Source organism: Salvelinus sp. IW2-2015, linkage group LG25 (genome assembly GCF_002910315.2).
Source record: "Salvelinus sp. IW2-2015 linkage group LG25, ASM291031v2, whole genome shotgun sequence".
Taxonomy (NCBI): domain Eukaryota; kingdom Metazoa; phylum Chordata; class Actinopteri; order Salmoniformes; family Salmonidae; genus Salvelinus; species Salvelinus sp. IW2-2015.
This window is the reverse complement of record NC_036865.1, coordinates 4318052-4339098: the sequence shown is the minus strand read 5'-3', so window position 1 is coordinate 4339098 and position 21047 is coordinate 4318052. Positions and strand designations below refer to the sequence as shown.

General features: G+C 42.3%; 1 protein-coding gene across 15 annotated transcripts in view; it reads right to left on the bottom strand.

Annotated features, from left to right (window-relative positions):
• Nucleotides 1–21047, bottom strand: part of lrrfip2 (leucine rich repeat (in FLII) interacting protein 2) — a 67562-nt gene that overhangs the window by 1003 nt on the left and 45512 nt on the right. For 5 of the 15 annotated variants that reach the window (XM_023970446.2, XM_023970448.2, XM_023970451.2 and 2 more), the window contains 19 exons: nt 18137–18202; nt 17705–17794; nt 17172–17231; nt 16735–16791; nt 16570–16611; nt 15760–15831; nt 15231–15347; nt 14696–14737; nt 14230–14361; nt 13270–13341; nt 11896–12066; nt 7171–7263; nt 6634–6726; nt 1748–1849; nt 1011–1143; nt 801–850; nt 585–705; nt 263–342; nt 37–141 (listed from right to left, as the gene is read on the bottom strand). In XM_023970446.2, the coding sequence (XP_023826214.1) occupies nt 37–141; nt 263–342; nt 585–705; nt 801–850; nt 1011–1143; nt 1748–1849; nt 6634–6726; nt 7171–7263; nt 11896–12066; nt 13270–13341; nt 14230–14361; nt 14696–14737; nt 15231–15347; nt 15760–15831; nt 16570–16611; nt 16735–16791; nt 17172–17231; nt 17705–17794; nt 18137–18202 (1698 nt within the window). The remainder of the gene's footprint in view (nt 1–36; nt 142–262; nt 343–584; nt 706–800; nt 851–1010; nt 1144–1747; nt 1850–6633; nt 6727–7170; nt 7264–11895; nt 12067–13269; nt 13342–14229; nt 14362–14695; nt 14738–15230; nt 15348–15759; nt 15832–16569; nt 16612–16734; nt 16792–17171; nt 17232–17704; nt 17795–18136; nt 18203–21047) is intronic. The other 10 variants (XM_070434862.1, XM_023970461.2, XM_023970467.2 and 7 more) reach the window with 9 other exon arrangements.

Sequence of the window (21047 nt, the reverse complement as noted above, 5' to 3'; positions counted from 1 at the left end):
CAAACATTGGCCACTGACTTGATTTTGGTTTCCTACCTCTCTTTGAAGTTTCCTTTTTTCAATTTTCAGTTCATCTTCTATTTTCTCTGAGTTTTCCGCCGATGCCTTGTATCTGGACACTTGTCCTTCAAGTCTGTTGATCTGGATATGAGGATAATGAAACAAAGTCCTTCACATACTCATTCAAACACTAATGTATCCAGTTGGCATATGGTCAGCTAGGGTACATGTGGGCAAGTATGTCAGTGTTGCCATGACTTACGTTTTGTTCCATTGTGCCCATTTCCTGTTCTGCCTTCGAGAGCTTGAACTTGTATTCACTTATCTGTCTGTTGGCATCTCCTGCAGAGAGTAGAACACTTGAGTGAGTACAGTTACCTTACGCAGGACATTAGAATAAAGATGTGAGCCTTGCTGTTATCTCTTCTCGTGTGCCAAGAACGAACTAACTGGCAGCTGCTAATAGGATGTTTTGGACAAGTGGGGTTCTGTGTAATGTAACAAGAAAGTCTTTAGACTAAGTGGTGATGTGTATGCCTCTGTGTTGTGAACTTTTTTTTAWGGTTTGGGCACGAAAGACTTACTCTGCATCTCGATGACGTGCAGATCAGTGCCATTCTCCATCCTCTCTCCCTCTGTGAAGGCGTTCTCCATCTTCGAGTGCTTCTGCCTTTCATCCTCCAGCTGCATTTTCAACTTCCTGATCTGTGAAACGCCACACATAATTACTTGTAAAACAGCCGCACACGCAGACAGTTCAAAAAGACGACACTTGGGTCAAAGAGGAAAACTACATGTACCTGAGCTAAGAGTTCATCCTTTTCGTCCGCAAGCTTTCGTAGCCTAACATCTGGAAAGGAAATATATCATTATAAGAGGTTCCTTGCACCTATGGCCAAAGCAATGAAACTCTTCCCCCTGGTATTATTGAACAATGCATTACAGATACAAGTTAATTTAGCTGTCCCCATGCTCCCTTTAATAGAGCTCGTTCTGTCCCCTCCACTCACCCAGAGGCCCTTCTCCTGCTGACTCCAGCACCTGGGCAGTCTCCTGTGTGACCACAGTGATCCCTGTGGCTGGGTCTTCGTGGCTGATGTCCCCGTTAGGCATTCCCRCAGGGATGATGACCAGGCCGTGTTTCTAGGAGGAGTCAAAGGAAGACGGGGAGAATCTCAATTGGCGTTGCTCGCCTCCTCTCCTCCGTCCCCCACTCGCGATTTTGAAATAGGTCAAAAGGTCATCTTCGAGGAGCGGAGGCGAGGAAACAAATGTGCTCGTATGAAATGACTCCACGACGGGTGGAATCCCCAAAGTAATTCAAACTAATGTAGCTGGTTGTGCAAGACATTTTATAGATAAAAGTATTAGTAGCGTAATATCTTTGAGAAAACAGCTGATTTAAACAATGCTAGCTGCCGACGAGAGGTGGCTATTGAGGATAATGTTCAGTTCTACTGCCACAGAGCACACCACGTAGAACTGTTGAGCTTTACGTACTAAGTAACAGTGTACTAAGGTTTCCATTACTGGTACGCAGACTGACAGACACACCCAAGTGTCCAACAAATTTGACATTGGGAGAAACAGTAGGAACAAAATGGCGAGGTACACAAGACAAACGACACACAAGTTGCTTTTTTTTTATCACTGTTTGGTTGCTAGCGAGCTTATTCCTGTAACCAACTTTGTCTACATTATTGGAAATATATAGTACTGTTCCCAGCCCTCTGGTGGTGAGACCTACCTCTCCTGTTTTGGCCTTCGCCTTGATGTCAGCCAGCTCATCTCTGAGCTCATCCCTCTCATTCCTAATGCAATCAAAGTACTCTTTCTGCCTCTCTAAGGCCTGGTGGCCACACGCAGGAGGGAGAAAAGACAAGAGAAAGGAAAGAAAAGAGGCGAGGATAGGTTGGAAAGACTGATATGCGTACATGAATGCACACTACAATGATATGTTTTTTTGTACATGCACATATGTCTGTATGCACACACAAAAAGGTACACCAAAATGGTAAGGCTGAGTTGGAAAGGCAAAGTGACAGATGTTAAACACAATCACCACGTGCTCACAGATCAGACAACACAGTGCTGTAAGGGAGAGCTAAAGGCCAACTAACAGACACAACCTGACACTAGACAGGCAAAGCTTTAGGTGTAGGCCTCCATTTTATTTTTTGACTCATGTAAAATGGATCTCATGCTGTCATTTCAGGGTTAATCAAATAGAGTTTTAAGGGAGAAATGCCCATCAATGAGTTGGGCATATGGATCTTTCACCATTTCTTTTCATACACGACATATCAAATGCTTGCAGGTGCACATTTTCCCTTGCACTGACAACTTTGTTGACTGCATACAAAACCTAGAATGACCACAGCATCCAACTTAAAATGTAAATTAGTGAGCCCACAATCGTCAATTCACATGCACATTAAGGGAAAGTCCAAACTGTGAATTAGAATTGGTCAAAACTACAGGCTATTATCCAGGCTCCCTGTCATGCAACTATGAGAGGCAATAGACTGTTTAGGACCAGTCGATTATCTGATACAGATTTAATTGATCGGTGAATCAGCACCAAGTTTCCTTCAYGCAAATGTATAGGTTGATATGGGTGGTCTGATTCTTGACCCTTCTGCTAAATTGATTTAAAAGGAATTGGACTGGTGTAAGGAATGTGRTGGAAACTTCCTCCAGCCATGCTTGCACCAACCCAATGTTTTAAATACTTGATGGGGGACTGTGGGTCTTTCTATAAAACTAGGACAACTTGTTATAGCTGTTGKTAAGTCTGCCAATTTTTGTTCATGTCATTAAGATATAAGGGGATCATAGTTCTATTCAATAAAATGAGTTGGTTTAATCCTTTATCACGGTTGGTGTCTTGACGGATTTGTCCAAAATCGGGTGACAAAACTACTTTTCTGTCCTTACATTTATGGCAGTGTAAGTTGTCATATTAAGCATTGAACTTGTTCCCTCTAAGAATCAGAGATCTAGCAGTAGGACAGTTTTCAGTAACTATGTAATATTTTGTCTCTGCTTACGTTACGGGGGAAAACAGTTTCGTTTTCATGGGGCACACAAATCCAAAATAATGTATGCATTGCAAAATCGAATGCTTCTAACCGAAAGAGTCACCTTACCTTGGTACTTAAAGCCTAAATTGATACTGTCAACATGGTTCTTCAATAATTATGCATACTTGTTGGGATGTGCATTTCATGTCCAGCTGACTAGTTACACTGGAATGTTCACATATCTGATCTAGGAAGGAATTTTCCGCGTGACGGGCTGCTGTTGAACCGCATGCGCTAAGTGTTGGGAGAAAGGCTGAGAATATCTTGGTGTCTCATTCGTTATGCCGGTGAAGACAGTTGTGCCTGGATCAACGTTGGATCTAATACCCTAGCAACTTGATGTTGATAACCTGTTGTCTGCTTGATTTCCAGCAGGGTCTTGTTAGATTTAACAGAGAAAGCATTAGGGTAATGAGTTCATGTTTTCATATGTTTTTGTGCCTTGGATTAGACAGTCTTTTGTGTAGGACAGACGATTGCGCAACACCCAACGCTATTCCTATTAATTATTCTGGATATAATGACAACAATTTACACAGCCGGCTTATTCACAATATGATCTGGTAATGAAATAACATGATACATTTTAATTTTTTWAATAAATGTTAGACCTGCAAATTTAAACAATACAAGATGCTTGAGGTAGCCTACTTGAATTTGGAGCTCAGAAGTACTGGAATGGGCCTAACTTAAATGTGACATTTCCACAATTTGGTGCTTGAAAAGTTGTTATTGTAATTATTGTAGCCAATTTATAAGTTCTCCTGCTCCCTTATAATTGTCTGTGATTTCATGAGAGATGGCCGCTTTCATTTGTTTCCCTGCGCAACTGTGTTGCAGTAAAACAACATGAGGTTATTAGGAGGATGACACCTGTTGTATTCGGCGCATTTAACAAATAAATATTGATTTTGAAATGGTGAGATTAATGTTATKGCTTCATGGCTTTATGTGTGCCTGCGTTGGCTACAGAAAAATCGGCATGCATGCATTCAATCTATTTAGTCAGGCAATGGTCCACATTATTCGGAAAGTATTCAGACCCCTGGACCTTTTCCACGTTACAGCCATATTCTAAAATTGATTAAATAAAAACATTTCCTCAGCAATCTACTCACAATACCAAATAATGACTAAGCAAAAACAGGTTCTTAAATGTTTGCTAATAAAAAACATTTACATAAGTATTGATACTCGAAATTGAGCTCAGGTGCATCTTGTTTCCATTGTTCATCCTTGAGATGTTTCTACAACTTGATTGGAGTCCACCTGTGGTAAATTCAATTGATTGGACATGATTTGGAAAGGCACACACCTGTCTATATAAGGTCCCACAGTTGACAGTGCATGTCAGAGCAAAAACCAAGCCATGAGGTCAAAGGAATTGTCCGTAGAGCTCAGAGACAGGATTGTGTCGAGGCACAGATCTGGGGAAGGGTACAAAAAATGTCTGCAGGAACACAGTGGCCTCCATCATTCTTAAATGGAATAAGTTTGGAACCACCAAGACTCTTCCTAGAGCTGGCCGCCCGGCCAAACTGAGCAATCGGGGGAGAACGGCCTTGATTAGGGAGGTGACCAAGAAACCAATGGTCATTCTGACAGAGCTCTAGAGTTCATCTGTGGAAATAGGAGAAACTTCCAGAAGGACAACCATCTGCAGCACTCCACCAATCAAGCCTTTATGGTAGAGTGGCCAGATGGAAGCCACTCCACAGGAAAAGGCACCTAAAGCAACAAGATTCTCTGCTCTGATGAAACCAAGATTGAACTCTTTGGCATGAATGCCAAGCATCATGTCTGGTGGAAACCTGGCACCATCCCTACAGTGAAGCATGGTGGTGGCAGCATCATGCTGTGGGGATGTTTTTCATCAGCAGGAACTGGTAGTCAGGATCGAGGCAAAGATGAATGGAGAAAAGTACAGAGATCCTTGATGAAAACCTGTTCCAGAGCGCTCAGGACCTCAGACTGTGGCAAAGATTCACCTTCCAACAGGACAAAGCACACAGTCAAGACAACGCAGGAGTGGCTTCGGGACAAGTCTCTGAATGTCCTTGAGTGGCCCAGCGAGAGCCCGGACTTTAACCCGATCGAACATCTCTGGAGAGACCTGAAAATAGCTGTGCAGCGATGCTCCCTAACCAACCTGACAGAGCTTGAGAGCATCTGCAGAGAAGAATGGGAGAAACTCCCCAAATACAGGTGTGCCAAGCTTGTAGCGTCATAGACGAGGCTGTAATTACTGCCAAAGTTGCTTCAACAAAGTACTGAGGGAAGGGTGTGAATACTTATGTTTTTTATAAAAACATTTTTAGAATAAATTAGCAAACATTTCTAAAAACCTGTTTTTGCTTTGTCATTATGGGGTATTTTCTGTAGATTAATGAGGGGAAAAAACTATTTAATCAATTTTAGAATAAGCCTGTAACCTAACAAAATGTGGAAAAAGTCAAAGGGTCTGAATACTTTCCGAAGGCACTGTATTTTAGAATGTAATAATAATTGAAACATTGGCACGGTCTAAAAAAAAGTGGTAGCTAATGGCCTACTTTTCCCCCCATGCTTTTTGGGGGAGGGGGCTTCTATATTAGGCCCTATATGTACAATTATATAACATTTGAGGTCCTGAAAGTCCTTGAATTTGACTTGCCAATGTCTGTATGAACCCTGCTTAAAGGATGTATAGTCCTAGGCCTATGTTGCTGTATAGGTGGAGTTATGGGTCTATTCACTTTTATTCCTCTACTCATGTGGAACTGCATGAAAATCTTTTTTGTTCAAATCATTTTGTAATATTGATCTCAATGTCACAGATTGTCCCCATCTACACTTTTGGGCAGTGGTGGAAAAAGTACCCAATTGTCATACTTGAGTAAAGTAAAGATACCTTAATAGAAAATTAAGTAAAAGTGAAAGTCACCCAGTAAAATACTGCTTGAGGAAAAGTCTAAAAGTATTTGGTTTTAAATATACTTCAGTATAAAAAAGTAAATGCATTCCAAAAATATACTTGAGTATCTAAAGTAAAAGTATAAATAATTTAATTCCTTATATTAAGCAAACCAGGCTGCACCATTTTCTTGTTGTTTTAAATTCACGGATAGCCAGGGGCACACTTCAACACACCTTTTACCAACAAAGCATGTGTGTTCAGTGAGTCCGCCAGATCAGAGGCAGTAGGGAAGTTGTCTTGACAAGTGTGTGAATTGGACCATTTTTCTGTCCTGCTAAGCATTCAAAATGTAACGAGTATTTTTGGGTGTCAGGGAAAATGTATGGAATAAAAAGTACATTATTTTCTTTAGGAATTTAAAGTAAATGTTGCAAAAAATATATAAATAGTAAGTACAGATACCCCCAAKAATTACTTAAGTAGTACTTTAAAGTATTTTATACCACTGCTTTTGGGTGAAGGGTATTGAATCTGAACACAACTTTTCAAATTCCAGGCATACAACCAAAACTAAGCAAGCTATATCTATCTGAACATGTCTGTGCACATCTATTGCCTCTCACATCCTTCAGAGTCCCTAGCGTGACCTCCTACCCCAATCTTTTTGTCCTTCCAGTTTATCGTTTCCTGCAGGTCAAACACCTCTCTGGTGAAGGTATCTAAGTTAGTCTGGATTTGCTGGTTCTTCTGTAGTGGTATTGCGTACAGACAGAGTGAATGGGGATACAGGGTAAAACAATGAAATTGATTAAAAGGATAGAAAGAGACATGACAGGATAAATTTAGAGGAAAAATAAGAAATGCAGATAAAAGACAAAAACATTGAATAGAAATTGAGTGAGAGCGACGAAAGGTAAGAGACCGAAAAAGACCAGAAAATGTTATGGAGAAGAGATCATTTAAATATAGAGAGACGAGGCAAAGAAACATGATAAAGAGCAGACGGAGAAACAGAGTGATGTCAAAAGACACTGGGATGAATGCGAGACAGAGAGAGAAGCACAGTCTCACACTTTGGATCCTCATCGAGACACTGCAGTACAGAGACTACAGGACTGTAGAGAATGGAACTGTAGAAAGAGGTGTAGAACAGATTGCCACCAAATGTTTGCTTTCTTAGTGCAGGCATACCTCTATGAGCTCATCTCTCTGGCGGATTCCCTCTTTTAACTCCACTTGTTTGTGCTGCAGGACTGTGCATGTGTGCTTTTGTCTTTCTAGTTCCTGGAATGAAAGAGAAAGGACTGTTGTAAGACTCAATGACAAAGGGCAAAAAATTCATCAAACAATCTAAAGTCTCAACCCCCCCCCCCGCAATATTCCATTGGTGTTTACACCTATACCCTTTTACAGACAGACTTCACAGTATCTTTTTATTTTGAAKTCATACATTCTTGCAGAGATGAGCCTTTTATATCTCCCGTGCACATGACAGCAAGGGTAGGAGTAGACGTGGGCCAATGTGGGTGGATGTCTATTTTAATAAATCCATTGAATATAAATCATCACAAAGAATTCCATTAATCATTTGTTTTAGGCAGGTCCTAAGAAACATAAGACTAACAATTTATCTTCAAAAGAATGTCATATTTTTTTGTTTAACTATGTTACTGGTCAGTAAAAGGCTGCATGTAATCTATAGTTGTTTTGTTCATTAAACAAACAAGACACAGGCTATTCTGATCACAGTCAACACACATTTTACAGTAGGCTAAGAATAATGAAATAACAGAATAAAATCCAAGGAATATTTTTTCCCACAGAACTTGCATCTTGGCAACATGTGGAACCTGTCATAATTGTTTTTCTTCTAATAATACAATTTTGAAACAGAGCCCAGGGCAAGCCCATGCTTTTATGATCCACGTTTCATCTCTTTCCAACCCTCACTCTGCTTGGTTACATTGAGTGTATCATCGTCATTATACCGATAGAAAAGAACATCAATCTATATTTGAGTTGTGTTCATATTTCACAACCTCCTCTGGCTTTTGGCGCTGCCTATATGCGGTCGTGGACCTCAGGAAACAGCAGAGGGAGCACCCCCCCTATCCACATCGAGGGGACAGCAGTGGAGAAGGTGGAACGTTTTAAGTTCCTCGGCGTACACATCACGGACAAACTGAAATGGTCCACCCACACAGACAGTGTGGTGAAGGCGGCGGAAGGGCGCCTCTTCAACCTCAGGAGGCTGAAGACATTTGGCTTGTCACCCAAAACCCTGACAAACCTTTACAGATGCACAATTGAGAGCATCCTGTCGGGCTGTATCACCGCCCACAACTGCAAGGTTCTCCAGAGGGTGGTGCGGTCTGCACAACACATCACCGGGGGCAAACTACCTGCCCCCCAGGACACCTACAGCACCCGATGTCACAGGAAGGCCAAAAAGGTCATCAAGGACAACAACCAACCGAGCCACTGCCTGTTCACCACGCTACCATCCAGAAGGCGAAGTCAGTACAGGTGCATCAAATCTGGGAACGAGAGACTGAAAAACAGCTTCTATTCTCACGGCCATCAGACTGTTAAAACAGCCATCACTAACACAGAGAGGCTGCTGCCTACATACAGACTTGAAATCATTGGCCACTTTAATAAATGGATCACTAGTCACTTTAATAATGCCACTTTAATAATGTGTACATATCTTGCATTACTTATCTCATATGTATATGTATATTTTCTTATTCCATTCCTTTACTTTGATGTGTGTGTATAAGGTAGTTGTGGAATTGTTAGATATTGCTGCACAAGAATTTCTCTACACCCGCAATAACATCTGCTAACCATATGTATGTGACCAATAAAATTGGATTTGAAGTAAAATAACAGGCCTACACTTGATTTAGGCTACATTATTGCATGCTAAACGTTTCTGATCAGAGATAGATGAGCAAACGAATAAAGATGAGCCATACCACCTCCACTGATTTGCCCAGACAGAGAATTAACCGAATATACAGAGAGAACCAGAGAAACAAAATCACATTGATTAAGACAAGTACAGGCGTTTTGGTCAGGAGTAGGCTACTAAGTGACAGCGAGGAAAGAGAAAAATAATCCACTTGTTAAGCTACATAACATGCTGGCAAAACGTTCTCATCAGTGCTCATAAATGAGCCAACTAGACGAGATGATCATGAACAGCACTCACCTCAACTTAGCTGACATTTCCGAGGCCTAACAAATATTCAAACGGAGATTCAGTGAAAAGAAAAATCGGACATTCATTAAATGATTTATCAAGACCCCGCGCATGTCACAAAGCAGAGCGAAACAGTGCTGAAATAGTTGACCACACGTGGTAGATTATTGCTTCAATCAAATCTATTACAACAATTGGGAGTTTCAGTAAGCAAGAGTATGCCTTCAATTGCATTAGCCTACTTTATTCCAATGTTTCATCATTCAGTGATAATTATTCCTACAGCCATTCTTTATGGACCCATCCAGTTGTGGTTAAGAAAACAGTGCATGTGGTGGGCTATGTGAAGAGATGGGTGAAGTGKCATGCCTCGCAAAGTTTACAACTGCCAGGATGATAGTAAGCCGTACACACAATTTTACCGCAATCATGATTAAACTCACAAAAAAAGGACCTTGTGTCTCAAAGATAATTCGTAAAAATCAAAATAACTTCACAGATCTTCATTGTAAAGGGTTTAAACACTGTTTCCCATGCTTGTTCAATGAACCATAAACAATTAATCAACATGCACCTGTGGAACGGTCGTTAAGACACTAACAGCTTACAGACGGTAGGCAATTAAGGTCACAGTTATGAAAACTTAGGACACTAAAGAAGCCTTTCTACTGACTCTGAAAAACACAAAAAGAAAGATGCCCAGGGTCCCTGCTCATCTGCGTGAACGTGCCTTAGGCATACTGCAAGGAGGCATGAGGACTGCAGATGTGGCCAGGGCAATAACTTGCAATGTCCGTACTGTGAGACGCCTAAGACAGCGCTACAGGGAGACAGGACGGACGGCTGATCGTCCTCGCAGTGGCAGATCACGTGTAACAACACCTACACAGGATCGGTACATCCTAACATCACACCTGCGGAACAGGTACAGGATGGAAACAACAACTTCCCGAGTTGCACCAGGAACGCACAATCCCTCCATCAGTACTCAGACTGTCCGCAATAGGCTGAGAGAGGCTGGACTAGGGGCTTGTAGGCCTGTTGTAAGGCAGGTCCTCACCAGACCTCACCGGAAACAACCTCGCCTATGGCCACATACCCAACGTCGCTGGACCAGACAGGACTGGCAAAAAGTGCTCTTCACTGACGAGTGGTGGTTTTGTCTCACCAGGGGTGATGGTACAGCCATTGTCAGTAGATCTCATGGTCAGACTGACTATGGTGCAGTTTGACTTGGCTGCTTTACTGATTGTAAGACCTGCACACATGAACTGCAAGTACAGTGCCCTCCACTAATATTGGCACCCTTGGTAAATATGAGAAACAAATGTATTGATTATCCTCTTGGGTGTTTCATTCAAAAATATTTAGAAAAATCTAACCTAAGTAAAATAATTGAAAGAAAAAATGCATTCTCATATATATGTGCGCCACAATTATTGGCACCAGGTCATTAAATACTTTGTGCAACTTCCCTTTGCCAAGATAACAGCTCTTCTCCTATAATGCGTAATGAGGTTGGAGAACACATGGCAAGGGATCTGAGACCATTCCTCCATACAGAATCTCTCCAGATCCTTCAGATTCCAAGGTCCATGATACTATGTGTTCTAACAAGTTGTCCAGGGCCTTTGGAAGAAAAACAGCCCCACAACATCAAAGATRCACCTCCATAGTTCACAGTGGGGATGAGGTACTTTTCTGCATGGCTATCTTTGTCTACGCCAAACCCACCTCTGGTGTTTGTTTCCAAAAAGCTCTATTTTGGTCTCATCTGACCATAGAACCTGGTCCCAATGAAAGTTCCAGTAACGTTTGGCAAACTGTAGGCGCTTGAGTTTGTCGTTTGATGACAGCAAAGGCTTTTTTTTATGGCAACCCTCCCAAACAACTTGTGGTTATGTCTGATCTTAGTTTTGGAGACATTCTGACTAAGATCCAAGAAACGTCTGCAATTCTCCAGCTGTGATCCTTGGGAGATTTTTTGGCCACTCTAACCATCCTCCTCACTCTGTGCGGGGTCAATATACACACTTTCTCTTCCAGACCACATGTTAACATCTCCAGTTGCTTTAAACTTCTTAATTATATCCCTGATAGTGGAAATGGGCATTTTTCAAATGTTGAGCTATTTTCTTATAGCCATTTCCTGATTTGTGCAGCTCAACAACCTTTTGTCGCACATCATTACTGTATTCTCGGGTRTTTCCCATAGTGAAACAGGAAGTCATGGCTTACCTCTTAAGTGTTCCTAATCACTCAGAACTTAAAGACGTAAAACATGAATGGGAATACACTTCAGTTAGATTTTACTTAAGAATTTCTAGAGGTGCCAATAATTGTGGCACACTTTTCAGAGAAAAATAGTTATTTCATTTATTTCACCTTTATTTTTATTTATTTATTACTATTTTTTTTTTTTTTTTAATCATCTTACTTCAATTAAAAAGTTAGATTTTTGTGAATATTTTGAATGATAGACCAAGAGGATAAACAGCAAAAAAATGAATTCCCACAGCCCGTTTTTCTCATATTTACCAAGGGTGCCAATATTACTGGAGGGCACTGTGTGTGGACAAGTTGATAATGTGGTTGGAGACTTTGCTGCAATTTGTATATACTCGCCTCGGTCCGAGTTTGCATGTGTTAACACCAGATGATAAAGGTTATCTACGATGCTGTGTGTGTGTGTGTGTTTAACACTTCACCTTAGACTTGTCCTCAGTTTCCCTCCGCATCTCGGCCATCTGCTCTTCCATCTCCTCGATCACGTCCTTGAGTGTGTCCACGTTGTAGACGAGGTTGGCTTTGTCGTTGTCCAGCTGTGCGTTCGATACCATGGCCTTTTTATACTTCTCCTCCACCTCCGAGAGCGACTCCTACCAGGGACACACACAGARGTTTACACACTTAACCATGGTGGGAACTAGCATAGAAAAAGAACGACTATTATTACTATAGTAATTACATTTATTTATGGGAGATACAGCTACACGACCACACTGGTAATAGAACACTACATTTACTCTTACATTCCTTTAGTATCTCAACTAGGAAACCATGTTTGGGATGTTGGAAAAACACTGGCGACAGACAGACACTGCTATAGATGTTGGGTAGGGTGCAGTTCAATTAAAATGTAACCTTTATTTTTCAGTCTCACCTTCAAATGAGTTCAATTCAATATGACGCATTTTAACAGTGACTAGAGCTCTTGCGCTAAATGAACAATACTAATATAAAAAAAACATACAATTTATGTACACTAGTAGTACCTTAAATAAGACCTAAAACAGAGGAAAGGCTCTATCTCAAGGGTTCCACCYGTTGTCCATCTCAGGTTTGATTGTGTTTAAGAATCTGGGGTGGTTGAAACGTCATCACAARGCTCCCCACCTTGGAATTGTCTCACATTGTAATCAATGACAAAACCCGAGATGGACAAGTGATAAAAACTGATACACTTGATACCAATTGTGGATTGATTCATTCGGAGGAATGATTCAAGGCAGTGATGAAAAGGCATCTGAAAAAAAAAACTACTCGAGGCCAAAGAACAAAAATATATCAAAACATGAGCAAGTTCAGCTATTGGGTTTGTAAAGTACTTTTTTTTTTAAACACAAATTTACTTCCTCAGACTCAGAGAAAAGTGACATTTTTAGGGTGGCTACAGAAAAGAAGCCAGGAGGCCATTCAGTGCTGTGTGAATGAAAGCTTGTCGTCATTTTCTGGGTAGGACTACAAACCCTGAAACCCATCCAACAGGCAGAGGATTGCTGCAAGACAAGACAATTCTTAGTCTTGCTCTTACCCCCAAGCACTGCTGGGGTTCAAGCAAGGCTTTCCATCCTTTCCATTACCAGTGAGTTTCAAACTGAGCAAGAAAGGTCATGCAGGGAACATGCCATCAGACAGGGAGCCAAGATAGAAATGAGTGCTTTTGGTGTTACAGTTAGCGGTTAGTCAGTGGAGCCCTAGAGGGGGTGAGGGAGGGGGAGACGTAGGTACAGTGGGGTTAGTGATGCCATAAGGCTCCCAGAGGACAAGAGAAGGCATGCTGCGAGCTCAGGCCCCTCTACCTTCAGCTCTTTAAGCCCCTGCATGTACCGCCCCTCTACATCCTGAATCTGGTCCTTTAGATCATAGATATCCTGTAGAGCAGACGGGAGGAAGGGTTGGTTGGGGCGAATCGGGGGAAACCAGGGAGAATTAAGGACAGATGGACAGATTTAAGACAGAGCACCCGTGCTGTTGGCATCTGAAGACAGTCATTTACCCAACGGTATGCACAGGCATACACAAGGACAGCTTTATAGGAAGTCGAAGAAACATGTCACTTCCAGTCTTCCCGTGCATACATGGAGTCAACACGTAACGTTCCAGATCATCTCTGAACTCAAATAAAACAGTAGTGAGGAAAAGAGTAAACTACTACACATGGTTCACTGTAAAAAGTAACTTATATTTCAAATCGATTTGACATTTGAATGTTATTAGTGTTTTAGATTACATTGGTACTGATACTGGTACTGACACACAACTCTTATCTAACCGTATAATGACAGGTTGTAATTAAACCTTGTAATCAATGAAATGTATTCATATAGACRTTTTTTTTTTTTTTTTTTTATATATTTCTTTTTTTACATCAGCCGATGTCAAAGTGCTATAAAGAAACCCAGCCTAAAACCCCAAACAGCAAGCAATGCAGATGTAGACGCACGGTGGCTAGGAAAAACTCAGTTGAAAGGCAGAGGAACCTAGGTAGAAACCTAGAGGAAACAAGCTCTGAGGGGWGGCCAGTCCTCTTCTGGCTGTGRCGGGTMGAGATTATAACAGWACATGGCCAAGATGTTCAAACATTCATAGATGACAAGCAGGGTCAAATAATAATAATAATAATCACAGTGGTTGTAGAGGGGGCAACAGGTCAGCACCTCAGGAGTAAATGTCAGTTGGCTTTTCGTAGCTGAGCATTCAGAGTGGTGTTTATGCAATGGTGTTTATGCAACTGGTGGTGGTGGTGTGTGTATGTGTACCCTCAATTCACTCAGACTGGTGTCAGGATCGACAATGCTGCCTGTGTCTGCACTGCCCCGTCTCGAGGAGGTCCCCCCCAGGGAGGCCAGTGTGGCCGGGGAGAGGCCGGGAGTGGTGCAGCGCGAGGATGGCTAGAAAAGAAAACAACACAAAGCACCTTAGTCAAGAGCTCAAGTCAACGCAGTACATAACGGACACACCCCAGGACTGTCATTCAACACTGACACTACTGGGCCCTGGCTTAACTGATCCACCCATTCAGTTCCAACCAGCCCCACTAAGATTATATATCACCCCGGTATTACCACAGCTCTATGCGGAGGATATGAGGAAACTTAACAATATGGACCTGAACGGTGTGGCGATTTAATGATTTAGACCTACATTGGTCACGGTCATCATTGATACAAATAAAATGGCCTGAAGACACGAAAACGGGATCTCTCCCCTGCTTGTTGTACTCACCCGGCTGTAGTCTACGAAGGTCTTATCACATTTTTCATCCAGCTGAAAAGAAACAAGGAAACAACCATTTAAAAACAGACATGCCGACGGCCTCCGCATGCGTGAACTGATTTCATATCCAAAGTGGCACATGCTTGATGCCAAACCTGATCACACCCTGCAAATCTGTTAGTAGATGGGGTATGAATTAGGGACTGCTGCATGTTCATAGATCATACCAGGCATAGACACACAGGTTATTYAGAACAGAGAACTTTATTCAATTGTCTTTATTTGCAGCAAACACATGCTMTGAAGACACAAAACTAGCCATAATGCTATTCATAACTAGCCTAGTCCCAGATCTGTTATGTGCTAAATAGCCAACACATTGACAATGACTATAGGAGTTGGCTATACAGCAAGCACATAACTGGGCATCAGTATGAAAACACAGGCTGTGAGAAATCGTCCCAAAACACTGTGTGTTACGTGTCCACAACTGCAATCCAGTGCATTCCATCGCACGCCAGTGTGTTGATGGCGGGTAACTTACAGCGTCCAGGTCGTCTGGGATACACAGGTCATCCAGGTCAGACACAACGCTGCCCCTGCGGTTGGAGCGGCTGAAATAGTCAGCGGCCGACTCACTGACGTCAGAGAAATCAGACGACTATTGAGCAGATACAGGGTGGGGGGGGACAGACGGATGGTAGAGATAGTGAACGAGGGAGAGGAAGGAAATGAGGTCAGAGGAAAACATGGAAAGTCTAAGAGAGAGAGAGCCATAGGGCATAGGCCTACATCCAGTCAGTGTGTAATGAAATGTCAACTAAAGGGTAAAAAATAATAAAAAGGAACCGAATAGATACGTTGTCCATTTTACAACGGAAATTGAAAAGGATAGAATGAAGCCTGCATATAACGGTGGGTGCTGCACACAGACAAGATAGCAGCAAGGCACACCCAAAAAGGTCCCCAAAAGGGAGASATCCAAAGTAAATAACCCATATATAAACCCTAGAAACAGTGCCTGTAACTATTAAATCCCCCCTCCAGAGCSTAACCTAACCCCAGGGTCTCACCACGCTGTCTCTCCTGCCGCGACTGTAGCGCTCCTGGGACACGGTGCTGGCAGTGTCGTCGTCAGAGGAGTTCTGTGAGGAGCATGAACAGTCAGGATCCCCCCCCTTATCAGAGTACTGTGTCCACATGCACTTGGCACACACCTCACSGACAGTGAAAAGGAGTCTCCGTTCACACACGTCAAATCAGATGCATTTTCATTTGCTACTGAAGCTCTCGAGCTACGATGACCTTCACAAGCTAATAAAGCCTACTGGCATTCTGTATCTGGATTATACAAAAAAACTACTTTTTAGGTCCATCAGGTCGTGTAATTAGGCTGATCTGACCAAATAATACGGAGTAGAACTCGAACAAATTGACGAGAGAGTAGTCCCATCAGCCTACATCGTCTTGACCTGTAAACCACTGCGTGCAACACATGGCACCTCAAAACCACAAATGCAATAAAGTGAAAGATACTATACACTTTGCCAATTAATTGTCTATCCAGTCACTGCTATATATTAAAAATGTGCAAGGCACTTAACCCTAATTTGCCGCAMGGGCGCCGTGCTACTATGGCTGACTGTAAAACACCACATTTCACTGCACCTATCCAGTGTGTGACAACAAAACATCCATTTATGCACCCCTAGGCGTGACGTGAGGATGCCTAGGGAAGAGGGTGTYGGTAGGTAGCCTGTTAGTAATGGCAGTGTGTGGGTTTAAGTATGGRGGAGAGTCTCAGTTCCAGGCTTGGGAGTATGGTAACGCCAGACTAGGTTAGTGTACACCATGCAGGTGGTGTGACTGAATATGGGGCTCACCACAGGGCTGCTCCGGGTGGAGCACCAGCTGTACTCAGAGGGCTGTAGTGGGAAGGGGGACACACACACACAGCATTGACAGGGTGGGGACACAGACAGGCCAGTATGCTGCTGGCCCTGGTGACATCATTAAACACTATTCAATTAGACACACAGAACACTTACGGTATGCACTTGAGAACCAGTGTACGAGCCATACAGACCYTCGTCATTTATAGAAGCCTGAAGGCACAAGGGAGAGAGCATCCAGAACTCAYCAACGCACAAGAGGGAGCAACGACCTCAGTCAGAGAATCTTACAGGCCGAGTAGCACGCCTTTCTCAATACTAACTAAATATAAACAGTGGGATGTTTCCTGCATCAACCGATTGCTGTAGTTATTCTTAGTAGAAAGCCACTGATCTGACAAAAAGCCATATATCTTATCAATCATAGCCCACCAGACCGCATAACCTCGGCCCCACTAAGTGGCCACGGTGACCATTYGACCCAAATATAAATGACCTAGGGAGAACCCTGSCCATGGCTATCAGATGTATCAGAGAGGACTGGGGTCTGGTCTTCTTTGAAGGTGATATGAAGGCATGAGTGCGACACTGACCAGGCTGTAGCTGCGCGTCAGCCCCGAACCAGAGCCAGCGGTGGAGGCCACAGACGGGGCCTGTGAGGAGGGGAGAGGTAGAGGAGAAGGGGTGTGGGACAGTTAGAGGACAGCCACAGAAAGCAGGGGTGGGGAGTTGGTAGGAAAGTGTCCCCAGTGTGAGGAGAAACAAACGCCATTTCCCTGAGGCCCTGAGAATACGACTACAGAGTGAAGCGACCGTCCCCGTCAACTGAAAATGGATGAGGTGTTGCATGTACGTCATTGAGGTCCAACAGCAACTTCATTACAATGAATAACTAACTACTGTAAACCTTTGAGTGCAAACACACACGGACACTATAAAAGCCCTCTGGGCGTAGTTAACCATTCACAAAGGGCCACCTCAAATGCAGTTTATACGTCCCATAAACTTGAGTAGATAAAAAACGCTATTCTTCTTTAAGTAGTTTCAGTTCAACTAACTAGCTTTCGCCACTTCATCTAGACAGGGAAGGGCTAGAAATAGGCCAGGACTGAAGAGYAGGACAAACCCGAGGCTGATAGGTGGAAGTAGTGGGAGCAGGAAGTTTGGTGGTGTTCTTTAAGCTGCTGTAGTTCCTCTGATCGTGGTACAAGCCAGTCTGGAGGAMGGAGAGGATGAGTGGAATAGTATGATATGACCATAAACAGAGACAGGGGGAAATGAATAATGCACAATAACATGCCAAAGCTGTGACATGCCTTTCCATATTTATTTTGGAATTTTGCACTATCAAAAATTGAAAGTATCACAGGGCACGGATTATGTCTATAACGGAACAATTATGTAATACATAAAAGCGTGCACAAAGAGAGAAAAACAACTTCCTAGATAGATTTTCTCAATTACATTGGCCACCAATGTAAATAGGTCCAATTAACTGCTTCCAGTTAGGCACCCAGTTAGGCACTCACACTAGGAGAGAACACACACACACACTGACCAGCAGGCCCTTCCTGGAGCTGCTGGACACGGGAGTCTTCTTATGCAGGTCGTTGTACACAGAGCTCTGGCATGGAAGAGAGGTCATGAATGGGGGAACAACAGAAGTTAACTCACGCTACCAAAGCAAATCTTACTTAGGGTCACAGTGACCCAAGACCCAAAGCAATGGAAAGTTGCAATAATGTTTCCAGAATTATACAATTACTCCTGTCTGAACACTGACTGAATTTGGGCAGCARACGCACCAAATATTGAACAGCTTGTTGCTTTGCGACTATAGAAATATAATCAATAGAACCCAGCTAGCACATAARGTTCTGAGAACCATGTTTCATAGAGCTTGGTGAGTGTGTTTGTCCTATCGTTATTTTGCATACAACCMTCCCATAAGGTTTCCTCATGGTTCTATTTAAACTAATACTCTCAAATTGTTCAGAGAACGTTAACAAACAACGTTCTTCTATGGGAGTCCAGTACTTTAGCATAACGTTTTCTGCAGACTTCATGGTTCAATTTCAWGTCCAGTTCTCAGAACATTAAGAAAACTTTCCATAAAAAAACCCCCAGAAAACATTAGTAACGTTCAAAGAACGTTCTAAAGTTATTTAAAATCATACATTCTGTTCCCAACATCAAAACTCTCAATCCTCTATCTTGTTAAGTGTGTTCTGGTGTGTAGGCTGCGCCCACTAATTGGCCACACCTTATTTTAATATGTGCTAGTTTTCATTTGAAAATGTGGTGTGTTTGAATAGACAAAAATGTACAGCTTTGTATGACAAAAAACAAAAAATATGGCGTGCTAGCTAGCTCTATCATGGTGGCGCAGTGGACTAGTTCCATGGATAGGAAGCAGAAGATCATAGGTTTGAATCTCACTGACGCCATGCCACAATAAAAAAAAATACATATTTGCATGATTAAAGCCTTTTGCTAATTCATTTACATGTGTCCTATCTGTGCTTGGAGTTCAAAACAGTTAACCCAAACTAAGCTAGCAATGTTTTCAGAGTGTTATTTAATAACCTATAATTCCTGTTCTCCGTTAATAAAACCTCCCAGGAAAACTTTCAGGGAACCATAGAAAAACWTTCTCAGAACCTCCCTGAAAAATGTACGAAATTTTAAACTTCAGTTCTCAGAACGTTTTAATGGCCAATTACTAGCTTACGTTCCCACCAAACACTTACGTTCCCACAACTTCCAAGGAACAAAACGTGCTAGCTGGGTAGCGTTTTGGTAGTTTACATTGTAAACTCATTGGTATGCTCAAAATGGCTGTCAATCCTGACTTGAATGGTCACTTTCGTTCTATGGATTCTTTCTCTTCGCAAATCTCAAAATACAAATCGCGGGAAATGCATTTGGAAAGCAAATGCCTACTGCTGAAAAGAGAAGACTAATTTGTCAGTAGAAGCTAAAAAATTAAAATCTCAACGAACAGCACTGTTTTTCAAAGTAGCTCAGACCTATCTCGAGACCATCACCTGTACGGTGAGCCCAGGCTACACATATTCATGCTATCCATCTTCATTATAGGGTGAGTCAGTACCACTGGAAAGTTGATTTAGTAGCCTACTGTAGCTTATCATATTTATATATTTCCTCCTAATATTGTACAATCTGTGTTTCTTCCTTCTTTCAAGACCAGTGCCCGGTTATCTTAGAACCATAAGGATCCTATGGTTCTAACAATGAACTTCTCCTAAGATGCTTTTGGGAAACCCGGCACAGGCCTTTATTTATCTGCTTGACAGTGTCAGAGTAGCCACTCATTTCAGAATTTGTGTAGTATTAAAAAAAGATTCTGATGTCTTCTGTCATAAAGGCCTAAATGACATAGAATTGCATGAAATGCATTCATAAAAAAGGACAAGTATTCTGTAAGATGTGCGCACTCTARATGATTTACGCAAGTTCTTTTAGTTGAAAATCAGTCACTAACCACATTTCCATCCACAGTTTWATGCAAGTRCAACCAACTAMATCTAAAGAAAATCACGACAGCTGTGATGGAAACGGAGATGGCACAATTTGATAAATGCTGACAGATAATTGGTTTGTTAGACATCGTTTGATCTTTTTGTCTGTAAAATGTATTYTGTGAGAAATGGCGGTGGAAACGCCTTTACGATGCTAATATTGATATAGTAACCATCYCATTGAAGCAAACTTGGGGGTCACYCGATATGGTGTGTGTGGTCCTCCAGCTACGACTCGGGAAACCATAAAGTTCATTAGACTTCAGATGAAATAAGTTATGATGAACTTCAGGGGTGGTGAATGTGCCCGGTGATGAGCTTGATGTTGCTTTGCAATAAATATCGAGGGTCTTATTCTGGTGTAATGATCAATGCATGACAAATTCTCACTCTTATCCGTAATAATCTTACGTGGCCTAGACTTTGTTGAAGCACCTTTGGCAGCGATTACAGCCTCGAGTCTTCTTGATTATGACACTACAAGCTTGGCACAGCTTTATTTGGGGAGTTTCTCCCATTCTTCTCTGCAGATCCTCTCAAGCTCTGTCAGGTTGGATGGGGAGTGTCACAGCTATTTTCAGGTCTCTCCAGAGATGTTCGATCGGGTTCAAGTCTGGGCTCTGGCTGGGCCACTCAAGGACATTCAGAAACTTGTCCCGAAGCCACTCCTGCGTTGTCTTGGCTGTGTGCTTAGGGTCATTGTCCTGTGGCTGTCTCTTATACACATCTAGATGTGTATAAGAGACAGGTGCTGCAGAGATGGATGTCCTTCTGGAAGGTTCTCCCATCTCCACAGAGGAACTCTGGAGCGCTGTTAGAGTGACCATCGGGTTTTTGGTCACCTCCCTGACCAAGGCCCTTCTCCTAAAATGCCTGTCTCTTATACACATCTAGATGTGTATAAGAGACAGGTCTTATTCTGGTGTA